The 22,010-nt window shown below is 35.9% G+C and overlaps 6 protein-coding genes across 9 annotated transcripts; 3 read left to right on the top strand and 3 right to left on the bottom strand.

Moving 5' to 3' along the window:
* Positions 1–4,422: 4,422 nt before the first annotated feature.
* On the top strand, positions 4,423–7,736 carry LOC130501946 (probable LRR receptor-like serine/threonine-protein kinase At4g30520). Of its 2 annotated transcripts, none has more exons than XM_056996754.1 (11): positions 4,423–4,769; positions 4,872–5,004; positions 5,077–5,148; positions 5,250–5,393; positions 5,510–5,581; positions 5,687–5,746; positions 5,845–5,945; positions 6,034–6,165; positions 6,239–6,586; positions 6,669–7,048; positions 7,121–7,736. In XM_056996754.1, the coding sequence occupies exons 1-11, from the start codon at positions 4,568–4,570 to the stop codon at positions 7,517–7,519; spliced, it is 2,043 nt and encodes a 680-aa protein (XP_056852734.1). In that variant the 5' UTR covers positions 4,423–4,567; the 3' UTR covers positions 7,520–7,736. The 2 variants fall into 2 exon arrangements, with proteins under 2 accessions (XP_056852734.1, XP_056852735.1); XM_056996755.1 differs by having other exon boundaries at positions 4,440–4,769; positions 6,242–6,586.
* An 844-nt stretch (positions 7,737–8,580) lies between these two features.
* On the top strand, positions 8,581–10,862 carry LOC130501940 (autophagy-related protein 18b-like). Of its 2 annotated transcripts, none has more exons than XM_056996749.1 (11): positions 8,581–8,682; positions 8,834–8,907; positions 9,124–9,197; positions 9,269–9,378; positions 9,462–9,553; positions 9,641–9,753; positions 9,858–9,977; positions 10,045–10,190; positions 10,269–10,382; positions 10,484–10,552; positions 10,653–10,862. In XM_056996749.1, exons 1-11 carry the CDS (start codon positions 8,624–8,626, stop codon positions 10,777–10,779), a joined length of 1,098 nt encoding a protein of 365 aa, XP_056852729.1. In that variant the 5' UTR covers positions 8,581–8,623; the 3' UTR covers positions 10,780–10,862. The 2 variants fall into 2 exon arrangements, with proteins under 2 accessions (XP_056852729.1, XP_056852730.1); XM_056996750.1 differs by having other exon boundaries at positions 8,617–8,682; positions 9,124–9,189.
* Positions 10,863–11,076: 214 nt separating this feature from the next.
* On the bottom strand, positions 11,077–12,552 carry LOC108837957 (uncharacterized). The gene is made up of 5 exons (XM_018610947.2): positions 12,394–12,552; positions 12,047–12,240; positions 11,685–11,769; positions 11,502–11,567; positions 11,077–11,389 (listed from the first exon to the last, which is right to left on the bottom strand). The coding sequence occupies exons 1-5, from the start codon at positions 12,475–12,477 to the stop codon at positions 11,297–11,299; spliced, it is 522 nt and encodes a 173-aa protein (XP_018466449.1). The 5' UTR covers positions 12,478–12,552; the 3' UTR covers positions 11,077–11,296.
* Positions 12,553–15,183: 2,631 nt separating this feature from the next.
* On the top strand, positions 15,184–18,571 carry LOC108855278 (uncharacterized). 2 transcript variants are annotated; one of them, XM_018629051.2, is made up of 15 exons: positions 15,184–15,514; positions 15,747–16,035; positions 16,141–16,223; positions 16,302–16,402; positions 16,487–16,609; positions 16,685–16,754; positions 16,836–16,922; positions 17,016–17,081; positions 17,183–17,275; positions 17,361–17,417; positions 17,502–17,633; positions 17,713–17,800; positions 17,887–17,975; positions 18,055–18,248; positions 18,335–18,571. In XM_018629051.2, exons 2-15 carry the CDS (start codon positions 15,786–15,788, stop codon positions 18,402–18,404), a joined length of 1,503 nt encoding a protein of 500 aa, XP_018484553.1. In that variant the 5' UTR covers positions 15,184–15,514; positions 15,747–15,785; the 3' UTR covers positions 18,405–18,571. The 2 variants fall into 2 exon arrangements, with proteins under 2 accessions (XP_018484553.1, XP_018484554.1); XM_018629052.2 differs by having other exon boundaries at positions 15,185–15,514; positions 16,144–16,223.
* A 21-nt stretch (positions 18,572–18,592) lies between these two features.
* LOC108855279 (uncharacterized) lies at positions 18,593–20,081 on the bottom strand. Its single transcript, XM_018629054.2, has 5 exons — positions 19,686–20,081; positions 19,383–19,565; positions 19,171–19,297; positions 18,915–19,028; positions 18,593–18,798 (listed from the first exon to the last, which is right to left on the bottom strand). The coding sequence occupies exons 1-5, from the start codon at positions 19,947–19,949 to the stop codon at positions 18,683–18,685; spliced, it is 804 nt and encodes a 267-aa protein (XP_018484556.1). The 5' UTR covers positions 19,950–20,081; the 3' UTR covers positions 18,593–18,682.
* Positions 20,082–20,689: 608 nt separating this feature from the next.
* On the bottom strand, positions 20,690–22,007 carry LOC130501942 (cinnamoyl-CoA reductase-like SNL6; the record flags this gene model as incomplete). The annotated part of the gene is made up of 3 exons (XM_056996751.1): positions 20,690–21,026; positions 21,126–21,318; positions 21,887–22,007. Coding segments are annotated over 3 exons (408 nt in total), but the record flags the coding sequence as incomplete, so codon positions are not given.
* Between the last annotated feature and the right edge of the window lie 3 nt (positions 22,008–22,010).

The raw sequence follows: 22,010 nt of genomic DNA, 5'->3' as shown, positions 1-22,010 counted from the left end.
AATACATCATTTACCAATAAATGATTTAAACTAATATCACTTAATTTTCTGATACTAGTTAAGTGATGTAATACAATCATTTTTTTGTAGTGAACGGTCACTTGCTCAAACCATAATAAAGAAATAGTAAGGAACTTGAAGAAAAATACAGAACGTGGAAGGATCAGGTCGACCATATGAACAAGGGGAAATCAGAAAAGAATAAACGCACTCCGACGTAGATTTGCTGCCCCATTCTCTCTCTTTTTTTTATTAACTTCAACTTTTTTACTCTCTCAATATATTCTTTGTTTGCTTTTTGTAGCCTTTTTACTTAAATCTGCAAACCAAAACTTAAATAACACATGTTTTACTTGAAAGATTGTTCTACGAACCTAATGCGAAACTCATCATAGTTTTTGTTTAGGTCATTGCAAGTCACCGGACCAATTCACGTTTTAATAGTGTTACTTATAAATATTAAAAAGTATAAGATTTATTTAGGTAATATTCAGGATTTTGATATTGTTAATTAATCTGATAGTTGGTAAATTGAGCGTTTTTCACTTTTCCACTTTTTTAAAACACTAACATAACATCAAGATCCATTAATTAATGATTGATGACTCATGTTCCATTGTTAGGATGCACAATCAACACTGTTCTGCTACATATCTGCTACAACGATGAAGATATGCTTATAGATTGTGAAGTTAGTAGTCACAAAGCATGTACAATTGGCCACCATAAAAGGTGAAAAAGTAACAAATAATATTTTTAAAAGATCTTTAATGGAAATAAAGCATTTTATAATTGGTGCATATCAGAATATGGTCCCCTGGATAAAAAGATGAAACAAACATTACTGAAGAAAATAGAGACGAATTAAAATATCCAACATTTTCTATGTGGTGCAAATTATTGAGAAGATGAATCTACTTTTATAATCCCTTCATGAATGTTAATTATTTCCCCTTTTGACATTATACTTAAAATTTTGTAAAATATATAAGGAGACTGAAACAAAAGCCAAGTAGTTTTACATGACCCTTCCAAAGGAGTGAGAAGTCAAATCATTCGGTTCAAGTTTGCTTTGGAAGAATCTTGAAGTGTTCATTCACTCATTCCAACCTAGAAAAATGTATGGTCTTTGGGCTCAGCAAAAAGAAGAAGAAGATTGAAACTGAAGCCAAAACGCATAAGAATGTTGTTGATATGTAGCTCGATTTGTCCCATCATCCAGTATTTCTCCACTTTCTTTTTTTTTTTTTGTAAACTATTTCTCCACTTTCTTGAAAGACCAGAATTTTAAGTCTTACAAATTCCGCTGAATTGTTACAGCCAAATGAATATGATTCTGATTCTTAATCACTTGTGAAACATTCAACAATATATCTCGGGGGTGAATGAACCGATTACAAAAAGGCCACCAAGTATTTTTATTATTATATGCGTAAGGCACAGATTATGAATTTAATTAGGGAATATATATTTCAAAGATGCATGCATGATGTAATAAGGAAGAGGATCATTTTTTTGGTTGTAAAGGAAGAGGATCATTGATAATATGTGACGAGAAAATAAGGTGATTGGTTACAAAGCATCTCGTTGCTTACCTCATATTGCTCGCCCTAATCCGGCATTTTGGCCACCTCTTCTTATTTTCAGTACTCGGTACATAGACTACTTCAAAATGTGACGAGTATACATCTAATTAAGAACATGCAAATTTCTAAAAACTTGTTTCTTATTAGCCTCGAGTTGGCATTGTTGTGCGAAACTGTAAGTGGGCAATGCATGATTGATTATTTATTAGTTAGTACATGTACATGTTAAAAAAAAACTTGATTACTTTCTAACATTTTTATACGAAAACTTTATTAAAAACATACATTCGAAACGTGGGGGTCATGAATGTTCTGGCAGTAAAGAAAGACGTGATTGAAAGGGGAAAAAGGTAGAAAAAGTAATAAAATAGGGAAAAGAAAGACAAAGATGTAGTCATTATTAGTAGGGGTGGGCAAAATATCCGTAAATTTTGATTCGATCCGTTATTCGTTCCGATTCGATCCGAAAAATCCGAATATCCGTAACTTAACGAATCGAAGCAAATACTAAAATCCAATATCCGTCAAAGACGAAGCAAATCACAAATACTAATATTTTTAGAAACGGATATCCGATCCGATCCGTTATATACATATATATGTATACATGTTTATAAAATTATATAATATACATACTTTTATATCTTTATATAAGTTTTATAATGTTTTTATTTACTAAATTAATTATTTAGTTATTAAAAAATTTGAAAGTATGTAATTTTTTATAAAAAAAATAATGAAATATTATTATTTTATTTCAGATTTTCTTCTTTTTCTTTTATTTTTCTTTATTTTTTTAATTTTTTATTATTTTTTACGGATCAAATCGGATATCCGGAAAAAATTCGGATATTCGCGGATATCCGATGTTCCGGATATCCGAAAAGTTACGGATCGGATCGGATCGAAAAATCGAATATTTGTAAGACACGGATCGGATCACGAATATCCTTAAAATTCCGGATATCCGTTCCGTGCCCACCCTAATTATTAGAGGAGGGTGTTGTATTAAAGTAAGAAAATACAAAAGGAGGGCCAAAATAATGACAAAGAAAATAGACTGACAAAGAAAAGAAATAACCCTAGAGAACCCGATCGATGCACTATCTTCACGGATGCAGCATGGAACTCCACAACGGGTGAAGCAGGATTAGGTTGGGTCATTGATGATCTGATCTCGGTTTCACAACATGCAGCGACAGCGAACTTTGTTTCTTCACCCCTAATGGCAGAAACCTTGGCTGTCCTCTCAGCCATAAACTTTGCTCTCTCACGCGGATTGGAGTCAATCTCGATACACTCAGACTCTCAAGCCCTCATTTCAACACAATCAGAAGGAAGGAGATGAAGATGGAGATCTTTGGAGTCTTAATGGATATCTACTCTCTAACTGTATCATTCAAGTCGATCTCTTTCTTTTTCATTCCTCGCTTAGAAAACGCTACTACTGATATGTTGGCAAAGCAAGCTCTTTGGGCCATGAACCCATCTATTTTAATTTAAATGAATGAAAGGCCTTAGGTCTATGTTTGAACAAAAAAAAGAAAAGAAATAAATCAAACGTATAGGGACTTGTCATAAATTGTGTAAAATCACCAAATAAATAGCACCTCATTAGGAAACTGTGGATTATCCCTATATTAAGGCTTTTATCTTGACTTGTTGCTCGTTTCTCTTGTTACCACACTATGATCTCATGTTATTGCGTTTTGACATTTTTATATAATAATTTCTATAAATGTGAATCATTAAATATATTACTATATTAAATTTCAAATTTAGGTGGAAGAAAGATAGGTGGTAAAATATATCAAATATATATTTTACCACAATATATTAAAGATAGATAGGTGGTAAAATATATTAAATTTAATATAGTGACACAATATATCACTATATTAAATTTCACTATATTAAATTTCAAATTTATATTAAATATATCGCTATATATCACTATATTAAATTTCAAATTTAGGTGGTAAAAGCATTGTTTCCATTAAATGGAAGAAAGATATGAAAAAGACAAAAACATTAAAAAAATAAAGGGGGAAGCGAATTTCAGAATTACAAAATCAGTCCTATAGCCTGTCACTGGTAAGAGCATCATTATCCCTAAATTGCTTAGGTTGAGGTGCTTAGAAAAAAATACAATGTGATGCTTTTTTTTCCTCTTGTACAGTGTAAGCAACATCAATTTTAGTGCTTAATTAAGCACTTATGCTTCTTCTTCATCTTCTCTTTCCTCTTTTTTATTAATAAAAAATGGCTAAGCAATCCCTAAATATCTTGGGATAATCATATGCTCTAAGTACAATATTACATCAATTATGTCTTCTTCTTTTTCATTTTACAGTAAGTGCAGTTTTGTAACTTTGAACAACAAAAAATGTATATCGAAATCTATAATAGGGCAAATCTCTGAGATATATACACATGAGTAGACTCCAATAGTTTTTAGTGTATTAGTTTTTTTTATTTTACATTAAAAACTAGTTATTTCACTCAAAATCTAAAATCCATCTTAAAAGATATAATACCTTCTAAGCTCTGAGAACACAAACTAAATATTATTATAATAAATAATATATTTAATATAAAAGGTAAAAATAATAATCAAAAACTCAATTTTAGTTCGAAAAAATAATCAAAAACTAAATCTAATACAAGAAAGTAGTCCTATTGTTTTTTAATTTAAAAAACAGGAAATTAGCAATATAGAAAAGGAGACAACTAGGAAAAGAGAGTGTGGAGTAGACCAGCATCCTCCACCATCCCGGGTCCGACAGTCCGTATCAGCTTCCCCTGATTCTCTCTCTCTCTCTCTCTCCTCCATTTAAACCTCTCAGCTTGTTGTTTACCTTCTTCTCCTCTCCTGTGGTGAGAGAGAGACTATTTGAAAAGAAGGGTGAAAGAAAGAAGCACTTCTTTGATAGACCCGAGACTTCTTCTTTTGTTTGCTTTTGCCTTTCTCTTCTTTTCTTATGTGTGTTCTGTGGTCACAAACCCAACTTAAAAAGAAAAAGAAGTATTTGCTCTTTCCTTTCTCTTTAGCTAAACCTTCCATGGTGGTAGTGGTAACTAAGAAGACAACGATGTTGAACTTGAATCAACTTCATCTCCTCTACTTGTTCTTCCTCTGTTTCTCAACTCCTACGCTCTCTTCCGAGCCAAGAAACCCTGAAGGTAAAAAAACGTTACAACACTAAAAGACCGTTTCTTTTTGTTCCTATTTGTTTAAAGATTTTAACTTTTGCTTTTTTTTTTTTTGTGTAAAAATGGTAACAGTGGATGCGTTAATAAATATAAAAAACTCTCTGCATGATCCTCATGGAGCTTTGAACAACTGGGACGAGTTCTCTGTTGATCCTTGTAGCTGGGCTATGATCACTTGCTCCTCCGACAACCTCGTCACTGGCCTGTGAGTTTAGTTTTTGTGTTCTTCTCTATAGAGTTCACTAACGTCAACAAGTCTCAATCTTTCTCTCTCCAGAGGAGCTCCAAGCCAATCTCTCTCGGGAACTCTATCTGAGTCCATCGGAAACCTCACTAATCTCCAACAAGTGTATGTTTTCGACAACCTCGGATCCTCCACCCTTTCTTGTTTTGTCTTTTTTTTTGTTTGTATCTCTCTCTAACCTCAGCTTCCTATTTTTGTTTGTGAAGGTCATTGCAGAACAACAACATCTCCGGCAAGATCCCACCGGAGCTCAGTTTACTTCCAAAGTTACAAACTTTGGATCTCTCCAACAACAGATTCTCCGGCGAAATCCCCGTTTCAGTAGAGCAGCTAACCAACCTTCAATACCTGTGAGCTTTCTTCTTTAAATCTCTGTTCACCATCTAATGATTTGATCATCATCAGTTTCATAGTAAACTCATCTTTACCTCGTACGAATTGGTTTTGTTTTTTTCTATTCAATTAGGAGATTGAACAACAACTCATTGTCTGGGCCCTTCCCTGCTTCTTTGTCTCAAATCCCTCATCTCACCTTCTTGTAAGAATACATAAAGATTTGTCTTTTCTTCCTCTTCCTGTTACATTTTCTTTTAAAGATTTTGTCTTTTTGTGTTTGAGTTTTGTCTTTTTTTTTGGAATTTAGGGACTTGTCTTACAACAACCTCAGTGGCCCTGTTCCTAAGTTCCCAGCCAGGACTTTCAAGTAATAATACAACACTTGCTTTGTGTGTTTTAAGATTTAAAAATATAATAATCAGGACTAAGTGTTGTTTGATTCTGCTTTGTTGTTGTTGAGTGTAGTGTTGCTGGGAATCCTTTGATATGTAGAAGCAGCCCACCTGAGATTTGTTCTGGATCAATCACTCCAAGTCCTCTTTCTGTTTCTCTAAGCTCCTCATCAGGTAAGAATCCTCCTTCTTGGCATCAGTTGTTATTTGATCCTTTCATTAATCATTTTTTATTTATTTATTTGAATGTGTGTTTGTGTAGGAGGCAGGTCTAATAGATTTGCTATAGCGCTCGGTGTAAGCCTTGGCTTTGTTGTTTTACTAATCCTTGCCCTCGGGTTCCTCTGTTGGTACCGAAAGAAACAAAGAAGGCTACTGATCCTTAACCTAAACGGTTCGTTGAATTGAGGCTTTGTTCTTTATACTACTTTGGTTCATGAAGATTGTTTTAAGTTTTTTCTTTTTAGCAGACAAGCAAGAGGAAGGGCTACAAGGACTGGGGAACCTAAGGAGCTTCACGTTCAGAGAACTCCATGTGTCTACAGATGGTTTCAGTTCCAAGAGCATCCTCGGCGCTGGAGGGTTTGGTAATGTCTACAGAGGAAAGCTAGGAGACGGGACTGTTGTTGCGGTGAAACGGTTGAAGGATGTTAATGGAACTACCGGGGATTCACAGTTTCGAACCGAGCTGGAGATGATCAGCTTAGCTGTTCACAGGAATCTGCTTAGGTTGATCGGTTATTGCAAAACATCTAGTGAAAGGCTTCTTGTTTACCCTTACATGCCTAATGGCAGCGTCGCCTTGAAGCTTAAATGTCAGTACAACATCAGCTCTTAAGTCTCGTTTTTCAGCTGACTAAAGCTCTTAAACCAACTTTGTTTTTTTACCTGTTGTAGCTAAACCAGCACTGGACTGGAACATGAGGAAGAGGATTGCTATTGGAGCAGCGAGGGGTTTGTTGTATCTACACGAGCAGTGTGATCCAAAGATCATTCACAGAGATGTCAAAGCTGCTAACATTCTCTTAGACGAGTGCTTTGAAGCCGTTGTTGGTGACTTTGGGCTTGCGAAGCTCCTTAACCACGAGGATTCTCATGTCACTACCGCGGTCCGCGGCACGGTTGGACACATTGCACCTGAGTATCTCTCCACCGGTCAGTCTTCTGAGAAAACCGATGTGTTTGGGTTTGGTATACTCTTGCTTGAGCTCATAACCGGATTAAGAGCTCTCGAGTTTGGTAAAACCGCTAGCCAGAAAGGAGCTATGCTTGAATGGGTAAGGGATGAGAACACTCATCAAGAATCACATTTTTCTTGATTACTTATCAAACTGTAACTTTGTGTTTAGGCGAGGAAGTTGCATGAGGAGATGAAAGTAGAGGAGCTGGTGGACAGAGAGCTAGGGACAAACTACGATAAGATTGAGGTCGGAGAGATGTTACAAGTAGCTTTGCTATGCACGCAGTATCTTCCAGCTCACCGTCCTAAAATGTCTGAAGTGGTTTTGATGCTGGAAGGTGATGGCTTAGCAGAGAGATGGGCTGCTTCGCATAACCATTCACATTTCTACCATGCCAACATCTCTTTCAAGACAAACTCATCTCTGTCTACTACCTCAGCCTCAAGGCTTGAAGGACATTGCAATGATCCAACTTATCAAATGTTTGGCTCTTCGACTGCTTTCGATGATGATGATGATCAACAGCCGTTAGATTTGTTAGCCATGGAATTATCCGGTCCAAGATAACACAACACAAACCTATAATGAAGAAGCTCTACAGTTTTTTTTATAATATAGACATGTATATGTTTGGTGAATGATTGCAAAATTTTCTCTAATAGTTTGAGATTATGTTGTTTGTGATGTTGATGTGTATATACACTCTTTTTGGTATGTATTTTTCTTCTTGTTGTTTATGGTGGCAAAGCCAGAAACTATATGAGAGTGATGTTGTTTTTGACTCTTCTTTTGATCATGTTGTCTCTCATTTGCATCAATACTTTAGCTTATGTTGTTATCATACTTTAGCTTGTGGTGGTCCTCTTTTAGTAACGCCTTGAAACTTTTGTCTAACTTTGACCATCATGTGTCACTTTCAATTTCTCATCACAAACCAACAATATTACTGAACATTTTTTCACCTCACTCAACAACAAAACAATTAAACAACTTGCGATAACAGAATCAAGACTTTGGGCGGAAGCTCAAGTGGTATAAATACCACCGACTATTCCACAACAAGTTAACCTTCCGGTGATTCCTGGTCGATGGTGTTTTGTGGATGGCTCGTGAAAGAAAAACGAGGTATTCTCTGGGCAGGGATGGTACAGCACTTTAGAAAGAGTCACATGACTAATGGGGGCACGGAATGTAAGGGCCTCTCTCTCTGCTCTTCACTCTGAGATAGAAGCCTTAATATGGGCAATGTAATGCATGTGGAATTTGCGTCAGTTTAGGGTCACGTTTGCAACAGATTGTTTGCAATTGGTTAAGATGGTGTCTGAACCAGACGAATGGTCTGCATTTGCTACTTAATTAGAAGACATAAAGACGTTGAAGGAGTTCTTTCATAGCTTGGAGATCATTCATGTACCTCGCACACAAAATCAGAAGGCCGATGGACTAGCACACAGCGCTAGGAAACAAACTATCTTTGTTGTGCACATGGATGCAGAGCTACCAATATGTTTTACAGAACAAAAAAAAAAAAAAGGATAAACGACATCGTTTTGGAGGGGTTAGGACAAGGACAGTTGAAGAAAGAATAAACGACATCGTGTTGGTGGTAAGGACGAAAACAGAGCATATATAAAGTAAACGAAAGAGAGAGACTTTTAACGATTTGGCGACATGGCGAATCAGTCGTCTCCATCTTCTATCTACTGTGCATCTTTCAATCAAGATAACAGGTGAGATTGGCATCGAAATTCGATTCCTTTAGTGGATTTTCCAGGAAAAATTGCTGCCTTTTTCGTTGGTTTCTGGCTTGGTCTTCTCTGAAAACGTAACTCAAAAGCTTCCCTTTTGTTGTTGGTTGGTTGCTCGATCATTTGTTTGCAGTGGGTTCGCGATAAGTTCGAGAGATTCCTTCAAAATATTCGATTCCACTACAGGCAGACTCTGTTATGAACGAGGCAAGTTTTATCAATCAAAAAGACTAAAACTTTATGTTGGCTATGTTCTTTGTATTGAGTCTCAGAGCGATTAGGATATTGAAAGTATGATCTGATATTGAAGATAAACATCCTTGTAATGCAGACATTAAGCCCTGTCAAAAATTAGTGTAATTTGGATAGGATCTTGTGATATATGTATTGAAGTTTGATTTGTTTGATGTTTTGGTATATTAGCTGCTGGAGCTTTTGTTATTGTTGAGATGTTGTATAGCTCTGATCTACTTGCACTTGTTGGAGCTGGTGAGCAGGTTTGTGCTTTTTTGAACCTTTTGATCAAGTTGTCTCTCATTTGTATGATTTGGGCAAATTTCATATACAGGCTTCTCTATCTCCAAGGCGACTCTGCTTATTCAATACCACAAGGGGTTCTCCTCTTAAAGAACTGAATTTTTTGACTTCTATACTTGCTGTCCGTATGAACAAGAAACGGTTAGTTTCCAAAAACTTTGCTAATTACACATCAAAAGGTTGTTTTGGTTTGTCTTTTAAGTGTGAATCCATGATCTTATCAGGCTTGTTGTTGTGCTGGTGGAGAAAACATTCGTTTACGACTTGAATACGCTTGTTATGCTTGATACTATCGACACCGTGCCAAATCCAAAAGGTAGAGCTCATCAGGAAGTGAAGTTTCCTTCTATCAACTTTTGTAGTAGCGGTTTGGTTAGTTGTGAACAAGAGTATCTTTGAGCAGGTCTCTGTGCGTTCTCTCCAAGTCTTGAAGGCTGCTTCTTAGCTGTTCCGGCTAGTACAACCAAAGGAGCTGTTTTGGTGTATAACGTCATTGATTTGCAGTCTCACAGTGAGGTTTACTTGATGCTTCTTCACCAGAATTTTTTTTCTGATCAAACTATTTGGGGTTCTTGAGTTGCATACTACTAACAAACTTTGATTGTTGAACTCAATTACAGATTGATGCACATCGTTCTCCATTGGCTGCGATCGCACTCTCTTTAAATGGAATGTATATTGCTACAGCATCTGAGCAAGGAACTCTGATCCGAGTCCATCTTGTTTCTGAATCAACCAAGGTGAATGAATAGTTTCTCTTTGGATACACAATACATCTTGTCCTTAGTTTCTTTTTTGTGTTTGCAGTCATATAGTTTCAGGAGAGGAACATACCCATCAACGATATACTCGCTCTCCTTTGGACCATCCACACAGCTACCGGATATATTGATTGCGACCAGTTCTTCAGGCTCCATCCATGCCTTCTCTTTAATGTTGGCCATAAACCAAAGGTGAGGATTAAGAACCACCACTCTTTACTTCCCTTACACTGTGTCAGACTCTTCTTCTTCATGTTTTCTTTGTTGCAGAAGCAAAAGGTCTACTAGCTTTCTTGGATCAGTTCTTCCAGACAGCGTGAGTGATGCACTAGACCCAGCGCATCACCACGTGCTTCAAAATGCGGTTTCTTCCGGAATTAGAAGGTGAGAATGCTTTTTTCTTCTGGACGCTGCTAAATGACCTATTAGGCTATGTCTATAACTCAAAAGAGGTTTATTGTCTGTTGCTTTCTTGTGTTTAACAGTTATGCAGTGGTTAGGAAGATAGAGAAACTTGAAGGAACATCATCTCCATCTCAGTTTACATCTATTAGGTAAAAGATTTTAGGATATATCTCCATTTTGAATTCTGCGGTTGTTTTTACCGCAAAAAAGGCTCTTGTCCGATCTTTTCATGTTTCTCCTCCTTTTCAGGGCGACTGTATCAGTGATTACATATAGTGGGTATTTCCAGGAGTATACGCTGAGTATCAATAGCAAGAATGAATCGTTATGGACACTGGAACGTGAATATAACCTCTACCCTGTAATAAGCAGTTGATATTAATATACTAACCCCAATACCAAAAATATCAAAGTACATGAAAGCTTCGTCTTTGTGTATATAACATCAAAGATTGTTTTGTTTGTTGTCTCATGTCCTTTGGCTATTGTCAAATACTCTGTGTTCAAGGAAAGGAAATACAAAATGGTGTCTCTTGAGTTCCAAGCTCTTGTTCATCATTTCTGTACTGACTCAGCTTACAGTCAAGGAGCTATGAAGATGTTTCATCTAAACAAAACATCCATGAACTCAGATAGTGTAAAGACAGCTTATATGATACTCAACAAAACCATATTATCTTCGAGAGTTTACTCAGGATAACTAAAAACCTTCAATCTTAACATCAACAACATCCATTAAATTCAAACAGTGTAAAGACAGGCTACATCGGTACAACAAAATGATTTTGCAAAGACAAGAGTGAGTGTTGTTGCCCGTTGATTTGCATTTTGTATGTTTTGAGGACAGATTTTCCCAAAGTTAAGTTGTTGCTAAAAGATGATGAAAACACAATTCATCGTGATCTTGTCCTGACGGCTTGCCCTCTAGAAGCTTTTCTCTCCATCTTCTCCCTCTTTTTGCGAGTTTTCTCATCCTCCACACCTCCCTAAAGTTCAGTCACAGAGACAAATCACAGTCCAATTTAATTAATAAAGCCCCAAAGTGTTCCCCTTGTTCAAAAAGCACTTGGAGAGTATTCACAAAACTAAGTGAATTACCTCTGAACCTTGTGACATGAATCCTTTAATAAACCCAGAAGCTTTGTACGCTCCAAATGCAGGAATCTAAAAAAAGAAGAAGAAGATCACATCATTACTTTCCAACAGAAGCTGCAGAATCTATAATTTATCTAAGTAGTAACGTAAGTATTCAGATTTTACAAAAAAAACAGATGAGCGTACCACTAGATAAGTGTACCAAAACTTTCCAGAGATGATAGATGCAAGCTGCACAAAGCAAGTGATGTAGAGCACATCGTGCAAGTATCTGCAAGGACCAGAGATCATTAGTTAGGCTTGTAATAACCACCATAAAGATGATCATTACGTAGCAATTTTCGATCAAACAGCATACTTTTCTAAAAAATGGTGGCTGACACACATCACATTTCAAACAGTCCTCTTTACACTTACTCCTGACTAAAGAACAGACCAATCAACGGACAAAAGCTATTGGCTTTCGAGAAAGAAACTAATCACAAACCATAAACACTGAGACAAAAAAAAAAGGCAGACACTTTTCTGTAAGAGAACAAAAAACGTACCCACAAATACCACCAGTGCTCATGTCAAACCCACCATCAATAAGCTCACCATCGTCACTAACACTAGGCCTCGCCATCCCATCGAGAAACTTATAAGGAAGACCGTAACCTATCGACGTCACCACAAGACCAATCCAGTGCTTCCATGTAAAGCTCGAATAGAAAATCAGCATCCTCACTATCACGTACACAACCTGTGATATATATCGCATAAACCAATCCGATCCCGACATAAAAATCGAAACTTTCAGAGCGGTAAAGATCGAATCAATATCTAATTACATCGAAAGTTTACAGATTTAAGTTCTCAATTAGGTGAGAAAATCAGGAGAAAGAGGGAAAGTTACATTGCAGGCGATGATGATACGACGGAGCTTCGCCATGTGCCGAGCGTTCTCATCCTTCCGCTTCTTTGCTCCTTGATTCGCCATTAAACAATCAGCTATACGGACAAGTCAATGCGATCGAAGAAGACGATGGTTGTTAGCTCTCCGATAGTTATTATCGAATTTTATGGGCCAAGGCCCAATGTTATATTAAGGCCCGTATTTGATCCAGAAAAGAAGCACCTTGGGGTTTGGTGAGAAAGAGACATGTTTAAATATGTAAGAGCTGACGTGTACACGTGGGAGCATGCGTAATGCAACCAGTCACCGTTAAGGTCAATGGATCATGATTATGATTCATCTAATACCAATCAGGATTAAAAAGGAAAAACACTGTTTTTTCTAAGGATTTAGACTGTTCAAAACTATACTATTATTCAAACTCCTGTATAGTATTAAAATAATACAATTTTAGAGAATTTATTGACGGGACCAGACTCTTTTTAGGATGGGCGTTTGAAATTTTATTGTTTATCAAATGAGAGAGGGACCAAGAAAGATTCACGTCGGTATATTCCACGTGGAAGATGCTTAGCGTTTGAATGGGCATTTGCCACTAGCTTGGACCCCACCGTTATGGCAGACGCAAACGCAACATCGAGAAGCTTCATTTTGAATAAGTACACCCAAATTATAAAATATTTCCTTCTATAATTAAGTAACTAGGATAGTACCCGCGGTTTTATCCGCGCTTTAAAAGCGCGGATTTTTATTTTTTAATACCAAATTTATTAACATGTATATGTGTTTATTAATAAGACATATGTGTTTGGTTTCGGTTTGCTTCAGATTGTATTTTCTGATTTTCAGTTTGGTTTTGGTTGAGGTATGGGTTTTTAATTTTTGGTTTAAATATATAGTAACCGTTCGGTTATTTATGAATTTGAGTTTGATTTGGATTGAATTATTTTGATTTTTGATTTGTTTCAAATAACAATGATAGGAACCCGATAAAACTTCAAATTCAATTAAAAGCGTGAGTCTAAATAGAGATATAAAATTTTCCGTTTTTGTTTATGATTTAGGTTGCTATATTTTTGTTACATTTTCTGGTTTTTTTTTGTGATTCTGAATGCCTTAATATTTTAAATATGTTTAGAAAATTGGCATTCTCAAAGTTATATACTAAATCATAAAATATCTGCTAATTTTGTATTCCTATGTACCTAGATTTTGATATGTGATTTCAAACCCTAAAATAATTTTAGATGAAAATATATATATATATATATAGGTATTGTATAAAGTAATTTCAAATAATCATGTAAATCTAACTTTGAATAGTAAACATGGATTCATGTCCCTTTATTTGAATTAGTACGTTTTCACGTTGGTTATGAACATATATGAGTTCTTTGAATCATATATCTTAAAGTTTCATTTTATATACAATGAAACGTATATACACTATACCATATACAATATGGTAGAATTTCAAGTAAAAAGTTAGCATGATGTATATGGGAATCATTCTATAATAAAACATGTTTTTCTGATTCACATAATGTTAGTTAGAGGAACACAATAAAAAATCATATGTTTCGGTCTACCGAATACAAACTTCACTTCAGTGCTCGTATCTATTGAATTGTCAAACAATATTTATTTACTTGGTTTAAATAGATTAACTAAATAATGGATTGAGATAAAGTGTATATTTAATAAAAACTAATTTATCAAAATAATAGGAATGTTAGTTAATAAGATATATAGAAATAACAGGAAGGCTAATTAATAGATAAGTCACAACATTTTCAATGGGTCCAAGTTAAAAGTATGCCATGGTAGAATTCAAATAGGACCCTAAATTAATAGATTAGATTATGATCCGCGCTCTGGAAGCACGGAATATTTTACGATGAAAGTTTTTACTAATAACTTAACAAATATTTTGGTAACTTTTAAAGAGTGTATTTAAAATATTTTTGCATTTAAATCAGTGTTTCTAAATTTAACCCGATTGTGATTATACCGGTTAATCCGGAGATCTGACAATTCAATTTAGGTTTTTAAAATATTCATATTAACAAAAATCACTAAAATTCGAGACTAGCCGATTGAACTGATGGATGACCAATATGCAATCTAATTTGATTTAAATTGTAATAGTTTCATAATTTATAATCTTATAGTCCAAATTTTAAAGTTCATTATTTTGCAATTTATGAAATTATGATGTTTCTACAAAATTTTAAAGAGAAAATGATAGATACAAAATATTAAGATTAATTATTGTATTGTTTGGAAACATTGATAGTAGTATAAAATATATTGTTTGGAAACATTGATAGTAGTAAGAAATAAGTATATTGTTTGGAAACATGGATATTAGTATAAAGAAAGGAACATTAATGATTTAATGTAGGTTTAACTATAAAGTATAAAGGTGTATTTAATTTAAAAATTTACAAAATAAATGTTAGGTCCAACAGAATGTTTCTGTTTTAATAAGATAGATTTTATTATTAGAAAAAAAATCATTTGACTTCACATCAAGTACTAGGGTAAGTTTAGTAAGTTATTAAAAATGGAAAAAGATTATATCAAACAAGATCATTACTTGAGAATTTCAAAGTCAATCCTGCTAAATAAGTAAAAAAAATCTTAACAAATTAATAATTAGCGGTTGTATAGTTCCAGTTAATCAACATATAAAAATAAATAAAAAGAGATACACACGTGTCTGAACCGCTAAAAGAAGGGTATATCCTATTTTAATCACGTCTCTATCTCACAAGTCTCAACTGTTAATCTTCGTATTTTTGGACAAAGTGTTAATCTTTGTTCTTCCTCGCTGTTTTGCTTGTTTTGATAATATCTCCGTCTTTTCTTGGGTCTCTCTCTCTCAAACACACTTTATCCAAGATATATATCATCCCATTACATAATAAATTCACAACCTTTTCATTCTCTAACGTTTCTCTTGTGTCTAATTCTCACACGGATCAGATTCTTCATAGTTTAATTTCAAAGATTTTTGTTTTTCTTCCTGGGTTTTGTTTTGACTCTGCAACTGAATCCACAAAGTTTTCCCTTTTTCCCGGGAAGCAAGAGTTATAGCTGTTCTTTAGTTCAAGCCAAGGTGAGTCCTATTCCTTTCATCGATTATTGCTCTGTTTCTGTAACATCTATTGTTGTTATTGAGCGTTACGTCATCTGTAATGATGCTTTTTATATTAATATAAAGAATTAGCTTCGAATATTTTTGTCCTCTCTTTTTGAGTTTGTGGCGGTTCCTACTTTGATTCTTCTTTCATTGGAAACACAAACAAACATACAAAAAATTAACTTCACTGTTCTTCTTCTGGTTTCAGCAAAAGATTGTGCATAATTCAGTTGCGTTGATCTGTAGAATGAGACCAATCGTTAGATCATCGTCTTCTCTCAGTAGAGTTAGATGGGCTCTGAGGAATCAAGAACGCAACTCCTCAACTTTCTGCTCCAAAAGCCGCAATATTTTGATCGGTGTCAATAAAAACGAAGCTCTGGTGAACACAAGCACTTGTAACTCAACTCTGTTTTCGAGGTTGAGTTTCTCCAGAGGTTTTTCAGCAGAGGCAGTTGAAGCAGCTGATGCTGTTAGGCTCACTGTCTCATCCTCAGGTTTGCTTCTTTTGTATTTAAATTGGATTAGTTTCTAAGTTTTTGTTTTGTTTTGTTTTGTTTGAGTTTAGTATGATGAATGATCATTGGTAATATGTAAAATAGCAGATGTGAATAGAACAGGACCACTTGTTGAGTATGAGAGAAGAATCAGTGATGGGGAGCTCATGACTGGTGATGTCTGCCAAGTTAGTAAAAATCTTAATCAATGAAATTAAGCCTGGCTCATGTTACTTGCGGCTGAAGTATTTGTTGAAATGTTGCAGCTTGGTGCATTGAAAGAGCTTCAGAGACTACATGATGAGCTTGTGGAATCAGTAGATACATGTCGTCTAGATCGTTACAACACTTCTGATAAATCATCAAGGTTGATGCTTCTCTTCTTTTGAGTCTTTTATTCCTTTGTTAGGATTGAGAGCTTAATTAAACTGTCTTTTTGTCTGTGAAGCAGAAGCCGTTGGTTCTGGTCTAGGATCATGCCACAGTCTTCTGTCTCACCCGTTAAAGGATTGTACCTCTATGGAGGTGTAGGCACAGGAAAAACCATGTTGATGGACTTATTCTTTGATCAACTGTAAGTTTTTGTATGTTCACATCCTTTTTTATCTTTCTTGATCTCATTCATGTTCTGTCCTTTGTGTGTCATTAGGCCTTGCACTTGGAAGAAGCAGAGGATACATTTCCATGATTTCATGTTGACTGTTCATAGTCGATTACAAGTACGGATTGTCTCTTGATTTCAATAGAAAGCTTTTAGCCTCTTGAGATACCTGTTTGATTTTGCGTCAACGTGTTTGCAGAAGCACAAGGGTTTATCAGACCCACTTGAAGTTGTTGCACAAGAGATAGCTCATGATGCAATCTTACTATGTCTAGATGAGTTCATGGTATCTTCTTTCTTTTGCGTATATATATCATCTTTGGATCAACAACCCATCTTGAGCTTTTTCAATGACAGCTTTCTGTTTCTGTTACTACAGGTAACTGATGTTGCAGATGCTCTGATACTTAACCGACTCTTTGGACATCTCTTCAGCAATGGCATAGTAAGTGTGATCCCTGTTTCCTTTACACTGCTACAATACAATCATCTCTGCTCATTTGGTTTAAACTGGCTTTTGTCCATGCTTTCCAAAAACTTATATAGATTCTTGTTGCCACATCGAATCGGAATCCTGATAAACTCTATGAAGGAGGACTCCAAAGAGATCTCTTCCTACCTTTCATTGCCTCACTAAAGGTATCTCCATCACTTCCATTAAATAAGTTTCCAGTCTTCTTCTTTTTTTCCCTCCCTGACTGTCATAGAAACTTCATCTTTGCAGGAGAGGAATGTGGTTCATGAGATTGGCTCAGCCGTTGATTACCGGAAACTAACTTCGGTATAGCTCCATAGACTCCCTATGTCACTTGGCTTCAGACCAAAGTAGAGTTTAGTAACCAGCATGGTTGTTGGACTTGTGCAGGCGGAGCAAGGATTCTATTTCATCGGTACAGATCTTTCCACCCTTTTGAAACAGAAGTACCAAGAACTGCTTGGAGGCAATGTTGTTGCTCGTCCACAGGTAGTAGAAGTGGTTATGGGAAGAAAGTTACAGGTATAGTCTGTGTAATTACGTCAGTTATGTTGTGTCTGTATAAGTTCATCATCAGACTAGTTCTCTGCTTTGTGAACAGGTTCTAGGTGCTAACGGATGTGCATACTTCCCTTTTGAAGAGTTATGCGATCGACCTCTTGGAGCTGCTGATTACTTCGGATTGTTCAGTAAGTTACTCAGTCTCTCTCTCTCATCTCCAGTTCAGCCAACTCTTTTCTCAAACCGTTTTTTTTTATTTGTCCTGATGTTGCAGAGAAGTTCCATACTCTTGCATTAGAAGGAGTACCTGTCTTTGGGCTTCATAACCGGACAGCTGCGTATAGATTTGTCACGCTAGTCGATGTATGCAGTTTCCTGTCTCCTTACTTATTGTATACTTGTAAGATAGGCATAACCAACCTTTAATCAAACTGAGTTACAGGTGATGTATGAGAACAGAGCAAGGTTGCTGTGTACAGCTGAAGCAACTCCTCAAGAACTCTTGGAAAAGATTGTAACAATCTCCGACGCGAAGTCAATGTCTCCAAGAACATCGTCGAGGTCAAGAAAGAACGATGTTTCCGAGCTCTGCGTGGACAACGAGTTAGGTTTTGCCAAAGATAGAACCATCAGCAGGTAATGTAACCGAAAGATAGTCTAGGACCATCAGTATAACCTAAAAGCTTTCTTGCTCATCAAGTGAATATGTTTATTTCGGGCAGATTAACAGAAATGAACAGCAAAGAGTACTTGGAGCAGCATGCCATAACACATAATCTGCAACACACATAACACACATACAAGTTCCTGTGTTTTTCTTCTTCTTCAAGGGATTCAAGTGTAACTTTGGTTGTATTTTCTGTGTATCATTTGAGAACCATAGAAAAAATATAATACCATCCATTGTTGTAACATTGAGTTTTGAATTTATACTAAAATCCAAAAAAGATTGCACATCATTTTAGTAACAATGCATCATCAAGAACACAACACATTGCAATAGTTAACCAGATTGTTGTTCAGTAATCAAGTGGTGAAAGCAAAACATTAAGACCACAGTGAAATAGTGACTAGTTTTGGAAAGAAAGAGAGTAGGAGCCAGTGTTGGGATCTTTAACAGCCTTGAAGTTGTCCATACTCATTCCAAAATTACCCAAGATTGAGTTTCCCATCTCCTTCAGCTTAGCTACACACACAAATACATTTATTCAGGGATATGTGACTGCAAAGAACACCATTTGATGCTGACTGCTTACAAAAGATAAACAAGGTTTTATGATGAGATACTCCCTCAGAACTTACTTATAGCCTCTTCTTTCATCTTCTCTCGCTTCTCTGCAGCGAGAGGTTCAAGACGTCGAATCCCTTTCCTAGCTTGATCATTCGAAGGTTCAAGTTCTAAGATCTTTTTCAAGTCTGCATATGAGAGAAGAGAAAAGACTCAGTGTGAACTCTTCCACTAAACCTATAACAACAACCAAAAAGCTAGCTATCCTGTCCAAGTTTCAGAAACTAAGACATATAAGAAGAAAAAAATAGTCACGAGTCATGAACTCACCTGTGACAGCTTCTTCAAAGTGTTCAAGCTTCTCGTGTGCTTCTGCCCTGCGAACCAATGCCTTAGCGTAAGTAGGATTCAGCTCTAACGCTTTTGTGCATTCCTTGATCGTCTCTTCGTACTTACCCTGAGCAACATTTCAGAGAAATCTTTGAGTACTATTATTGATAACCAAACAAGTGTGTGATGACCACTCGAGCTAAAGGACATACCAGTTTGAGTAAACACACTCCTCTGTTTAAATGGCATATGGCTCTAAGCTCTGTGCAATCCGGAAACTCCTGAACAAGCTCTAACGCAAGCATATACTTAGACAATGCGTCTTCGTAAAGACCATTAACGAACAAACTGTTTCCTTCCACTTTAGCTTCATTAGCTTCCGCCACGGCTTCCTCCTTCCATATAAGAAAAAAAGGAACAAACTTTGAAGCAATCTTTATCTAAAGTTTCAAACTTTATTAACCCATAACTTGAAAAACCCTAAAAGAGATGAATGTAATAAGAACACGTGTCACCTGGTTCGAACCGTTGTCGGTTATTGGTTCTCCTTCTCTCACTGGCTCAATCTGAGCTTCCTCGTGGTTCGTTACGGCGTCGTTTTCGCTGTCGTCTTCCTCACCGCTGACTTCACGTTCGCTGGCTGTTTCGAATCCTTCGGAATCATCATCTCCGGCGTCGGCTTGTTTCGTCTCCGTCGCGGCTGCTTGCGGCGAGGATGAAGACGGTAGGTTTTGTTCGTATTTAGTGAGGATATCTTCCTCGTTCGCGATCAACACCATCTTTTCAATGTAGGGTTATTCGAGAGAGGTAGAAAGGTTTCAACTTTTGCTGATCGTCGAGCAGAATCGAGAGCACGGAAGACGTAAGGTTCAGGGATGTTCCAACGGCGTCGTTTATTTCACTTGGTTTAAGGCTTTTATTGGGTCTGTGTTAGACAATCTTGGCCCAATTAGTATTTTATAGTGTCTTTCTATTTTTTGACCAAAAGAAGAAGTATATTTCTACAATTCTATTTTTAGGGGAACTATATAAATTTGATAAAAAGAAAACATGAATAAACAAGAAAATACTATGATTTATATCAGTGTCACGCCTAATAAAACGTTTTTTACGCCTACCTAATAATGCCAAGAACCTAATCTATGATTTCATTTCACCTTTTTCTTTATGTGAAAGACCTCGAAGTTTTTTAGAAAAAGTTTCACCATTTTGTAATTTTTGATACCTTTTTTCTTTCATAACAAATGATGATTATGTCACAGAATTGTGGTTGTTTATGTAGTAAATAGTAAAATCAGGGTTCGACGATATGGTTGTACACTTGTACATTATAAAAGAAAACGTTTTGATAAAATTTAACGGTTTGTGGAATTATCTTGTCATTTGCATTTTAGTCTTTTTCAGATTTTTAGTCTTCGTTGTGTTTTAATCAGTGTTTTGAAACAAACATTTTTTCGCACAAAACAACCAATCTAATCCTAGTTCTATTAGTATTGCACATTTGTAGGGAACGTTGCTGTAAAATAAATAAATAAATTGTAGAAAGCATTGACATTGTGTGCTCCCGGAAAATATATAAAACCTCTACCCATCACTCGTATACTAATATATATATCACATGACAATATGATATTTTATAAATAAATAGTTCACGAGAACACATGCTACCATGAAGTATGAATTGAGAGAAGCTTAATAAACAAACTATAACCCTTTCTTGTATAAGCTCCTCATTTTCAATTTTAATAATTTTAATATTTGTTTAACAAGCAGAGCCAGCTTCCACCAGCTTGCTCAATTTATTGTTCCTCAATCTTTCTTCGTAAACTTCGCTTCCTTGCATTACACTCTCATACCTACATGACAATTTATATACATAAAGTATTAGACTAGGTTGCATCGATTGGATTAAGATCTTCGCATGAAAACAGCAAAGTTTATAGAATAGAATATACCTCGGTGGCATAGGTATCAAAGGAGACAAACTCTGGACAAGCTTGAGAGCTTCTTCTTCTGTGTTGACGATTTGGTTGAAGCAGAAATATCGACCACATGCTGAAACATCCTCGAATGCTCTAATATGAACATCCGCTAAGAATTTCACATCTACATATGCCAACACTCCATTCTCATACATTTGTGCAGCTCCTGTTACCAACACCAAACCATCAAATTCAAACACCGTGTCCATATAATTTATTTAGACGTGCAAGTTGTGTAATAGAAAAGTTTGAAACAAAAATATAGGGAGAGATTTTCCTTATGGAAATCACAATTTCAACCGAAAACAATATATGTCTCATTTAGGACCTCTTTCTCAAAACATTTTTACGCTTCTCAACAACAGTGACCTTCCTGCATGCTTTCTAAATCAACCTGTGGTATTCTTTTGAGTTTTAGTAATGTTTTGGTATTTTTAGTAAAGAGAACATATAAAACGATATTGTCGTATATTCTTTAAATGTATGTATACTAGTTGTAATGCAATAAAAAAGTGGTGCCCGCACGGAGTTCTGATTTTAAAGGCATTGGCTGATATTCTTTAAATGTATGTATACTAGTTGTGGTCCTTGTGGAGCACTTTTTCTTACAAGTTGGAGACAATCTCTATATATTTCGGTTGTTTAATTCTAAATAGTTTGACCGAGTTATAAATGTACATTAATAAACATCTAGAAGTATATTGAGTGTATCTATATGATTATGTAGTATGTACCTTTGAGGTAGGACATGGTGGGCCTAGGGTTATGTTGTGCAACCGACGGTCCGACGATAAGACCAGGATTGATAGAAACCATGTTGAGCCTACGGTCCATGGCTAGTGCCCAAGCTGCTTTCTC

This window comes from Raphanus sativus, unplaced genomic scaffold (genome assembly GCF_000801105.2).
Source record: "Raphanus sativus cultivar WK10039 unplaced genomic scaffold, ASM80110v3 Scaffold0339, whole genome shotgun sequence".
NCBI lineage: Eukaryota > Viridiplantae > Streptophyta > Magnoliopsida > Brassicales > Brassicaceae > Raphanus > Raphanus sativus.
The sequence above is the reverse complement of the archived record's forward strand: the minus strand, read 5'-3'. Positions and strand labels throughout refer to the sequence as shown.